This window comes from Halyomorpha halys, unplaced genomic scaffold (genome assembly GCF_000696795.3).
Source record: "Halyomorpha halys isolate HHAL.00 unplaced genomic scaffold, Hhal_1.1 Scaffold65.1, whole genome shotgun sequence".
Lineage (NCBI taxonomy): Eukaryota > Metazoa > Arthropoda > Insecta > Hemiptera > Pentatomidae > Halyomorpha > Halyomorpha halys.
Genome location: NW_027109066.1, coordinates 667,206 through 671,370, shown reverse-complemented (window position 1 = coordinate 671,370; position 4,165 = coordinate 667,206). Strand labels below are relative to the sequence as shown.

Sequence of the window (4,165 nt, the reverse complement as noted above, 5' to 3'; positions counted from 1 at the left end):
AATAATTCTACATACGAACAATTTTATTTTTACATACATGTATAGTGTTAATCTTAATAATCTGCACTTCAGTAATCTGAACACTCCAGTAATCCGAACTGGTGAAAAAAAAGAAAGTTTTTTTTTTTTTAGCAAACTCAGCAGTCATTAACATTATTGTTTTCAATTAAAATTGCACGTGTGTAAAAGACATTTTCAACTTCCTAATCTGTTGGCAAGTTATTGTAATTGCGATGGAAATTTTTAGTTACGATATTGATTAATCTAATTCCTATGAAAGTGTAATAATCTACGTAAGTCAAAAGAACATACATACATATGAATACAGGCATTTGCTTACTAAGCATCTAATAATGGGGATAGAATCGAAGCTGTAGATTTATATTGTTAACAAGTATTTTAGGAACCACAGTGATAACAGGGAAGAATGTTTTTATAATTAAAATAATATTTTGTAGAACTTTGAGTGAATTCAGTACTGTCAATCGTCTCCTACTTACCGGAACTCCTTTGCAAAATAATCTCATGGAATTATGGTCTCTTCTTCACTTCTTGTTACCTGAAGTTTTCGACTCCCTGGATGCCTTTCAAAGTTGGTTCCAGGTTGAGGATATTGAAAGAGGTGATACAGCCGAAAGACTTATTGAACAAGAGAAAAAAGATCACATATTAGCGGTTCTTCATAAGGTATTTTTAATTTATTTTAAGATAATCTATAAATTTAACTAGATTGAAAAAAATATATAATGAGAGTTTACAAGAAACATAACTCAAACCAGATCTGATTTAGCTGAAAATGTCTTCATAATTTTTTATTTTTTATTTTTAGATACTCAATCCATTTCTGCTTCGACGAGTGAAGGCTGAAGTGAATCTTTCCCTTCCACACAAAAAAGAAGTCGTGGTTTATTGTCCTTTAACGAAAGTTCAAAGGAAACTGTACGAAGCCCTCTTAGATAGGAGTATCCTGAAAATGATGGAGTTGAATGTTGTAAGTGTTTTAGTTGATATTAATATTAATACTAGCATAATTATTGTAAAAACAATTTTATCACTTTAAAATATATTTTATCATCTAATTAGCTTAACATAATTTTAAATAAAGCTAATTATTTAAAATAAATCGCTTTTCTTTGAGTTAAAATTAATCTTTTCATATATAAGTAGCACGTATGCAAATTAAAGACTTATAAAACCCCTTTTCAAACTTCATGTTTAGCTATCATATGTTTTTTTTTTTTAATTAACAAAAGAGGTTCTTATTTAAATCATATGTTATTAACGATCTGTTCAAGATTCAAGTTTAAAGGACACGAGCCTATAGGTTCAAGGTGGGTCCTACTATTTTAATCTAATTTTCAAAAAATCACTAGTGAAGATCATGAGTGATATTTTGAAAAATTAATGGTTTGATTCTTAGTTATGAAGTTTTCAATTTAAACTAATTCTTTTCTCTAAAATACAGTCCATTTAAAATTTAATTTTGTACCATTTATCACATTGTGTTAAATGTAAAAAACATTTAACATACTAAATGTTAAAAGCATAGAATTTTTAGCAACCTAATTTATAGTCAATGGTGTATGTTAAATGCAGAGGAACTCCTAGTGGATTTTATGATCAACTTCTTTTGTAACCTACTAACCTTTACAAGATGATGAAATCTCTAACAGTTTCATCACATCATCTTTCCTCTACCTCACTTGTTCCTCATTTCCTTTCATAGTTTTTTTTTCCATTACTTCATTATTATTTTTATCCATTACATTATTAGAGTTTTAAAAATGTCTGAATCAAAAACAATTCAAACCAAACATGAATTATGAGCAACTAACCTATCAAAATGGTATGGAGCTAAGCTGGTCTGTTATGTAACATTATTCTCTATTTAGTAGACCTATTAACAGACTCTCAACCATGTTAAATGTTATATCATGCTAAAAGAAGGAAATATTTCTCCATTTAACATGTTAAACTAAAAAAAAGTTAAGTGAAATTAAAAGTATATATTTTCATTATAACCATATAACATGTCTGTTATTAATAGGTTTACAGAGTTTGGGAAAAATTGGAAGAAATTAATAGTCAATTTATTTATGAATTTATGTACGATATGTGTATGTATTTAGTTCTGAGTGCATTTTTGTTATTCTAGTCTAATGTGGAGAGTTATTAACGATTCTGAGGCGTTTGTTTTGCAATGCTCGTAGTTTTTTCATGTTGGTTGAGTTAGTGCAGATCCATATGAGCTGACATATTTTATGAGTTTTAGTATTGTATGCTTTATATTGTATCAATTTATTTCTCGGGGATAATTTTTATTTTTTATTAAAGTATGAATACATTTTATACTCTTTTTTCCTTGCGTTTTCGATTTTCAAATTGATGTGGTTGAATAGCTGTTTGCTTTCTCACATGACTCCTATGTATTTAACTGATTGGCTATAAGGACAAGAGTATCATTTAAATCTAAGGTCTGAGAAAGTGTAGGCCGTTGTTTCATGAAAATTATGTTTTATTTTTTTTTTTTATCAATATTTATATGTAACTCCAATACTAAAAAATTAATATTAAGTTACTTGGTTTTCTGAAAACCTCTTTATTGTTGTCAAGAGGGTAAATTTTAGGTAGTATTTTATGAAAAGATTGAGTAGTATGATGTTTAAACGGGAACCCTATAAGGGAGACCAGCCGTGTTAACGATAATTTTTATATCATCTTATAGTCTTACCATAGCTTACAGTATTTTATAGTTTTTTGTATCTTTTTCCTTCCCCCTGATGAAATCCTGCGAAGTGAGATGAAATGTTGATGTATAATAGTAGTATCCTGAGCTCATTTTTTAACTGCCATCCGGGACAATGTTCCTTCATTATACTAAATAACAACTGTATCTATTTAGTATTACAACAAGAGTATTTATCATGCCCAATCCCACAATATTTTTTTCATTTACTTCTCACATTTTAATATTTATAATATTATTCTTATGGATCTAAGTTTTATACATTTCTCTGTCTACATCATTATTGTGGTTCTCGATTATGTACAGTCTTATGTCTTAAATCATTCCCATGGAAGCAAAAACATCTCTAGAATATATATTGTAATATCCTCTTTTATGAGTAAATATTTATTTTTATATATAAATGATTTTAGTTATGTTTTTGTTTTATGTATCAACGTTAAATATTGTTGATTGATTTTGTTGAACCAAAAAGCAAGCTAACCAATTTTCATCGTCTATAATAAATATGTTATTCAAAACAAAGCCAAGATGGCGGCGCGAGTCCTTCCAAAAATCCATTGAATCGCGGCCATGTTGAGCAGATTCAAATATTTTAAAAACTTTATTTTAACTTCCCATCATAATTGAAATTACAATACATTTAAGAAAAAATAGAAGTTAAAAATAAGTATTAAAGAAAATTATTCATAAAGGAAATAGGAGAAAACTCAAAACCGTAGTGTTACAATCGATGTTAAGAACAAACGAGAGAAGGGGAAGAAAGAATACTTGGTTTTTTTTCTTTCGCTGCTTAGGTGGGAGATGATGACAATGCCTAGAGGCAAAATGTCCCTTAGCTACTCTCTGTGGTAGACATCTTGAAAAAAGAAGACATTGAAGAGTCACCCAAGAAGAAAAAAGGACTCTTTGTTTGGATCGCCAAGCAACACACTTTTGTGGATGAGAAGTGAATTGAAAACTGTTAGGGAACCAATGCTATGTTTCGTTAGTGTTTGTTTGCTGAAAGATTGCCAACAGTCTGTTACTTTGTTGAGAAAATCATCAAAAGACGATTCTATGAAATTGGTTAGTTTTGTTCTACCTAAAATTAAATACATATGTAAACGAGATATTAATTTAAATTAAGTGTTATTAAAAATAAATGTTCTTATTTAAAATAATGTTCTGATTGCCTAGAAACCCCCCTCAGAATAAGAGTCTATAATATTATATATAATTCAAAATAAAAATTCTCATATCTATTTAACCATAAAGCTTTTCATTTTAACCCAAGCTATACTAGAAATGAGAATAAGTAAAAACTATATAAAATTCCATTTATTTTATTTAAAATAATTGTTTCTATCAATTTCCAACACTAGTTGTTCATCGCTGTTCAAGTTTTATTGGAATTAAATTGTTCCAAACTTTGTTTAC

General features: G+C 28.4%; 1 protein-coding gene across 5 annotated transcripts in view; it reads left to right on the top strand.

Moving 5' to 3' along the window:
* The window catches only part of LOC106692662 (lymphoid-specific helicase), a 30,958-nt gene that overhangs the window by 11,860 nt on the left and 14,933 nt on the right, over positions 1–4,165 (top strand). For all 5 annotated transcript variants that reach the window (XM_067047283.1, XM_067047284.1, XM_014438743.3 and 2 more), the window contains 2 exons: positions 459–687; positions 830–991. In XM_067047283.1, the coding sequence (XP_066903384.1) occupies positions 459–687; positions 830–991 (391 nt within the window). The remainder of the gene's footprint in view (positions 1–458; positions 688–829; positions 992–4,165) is intronic.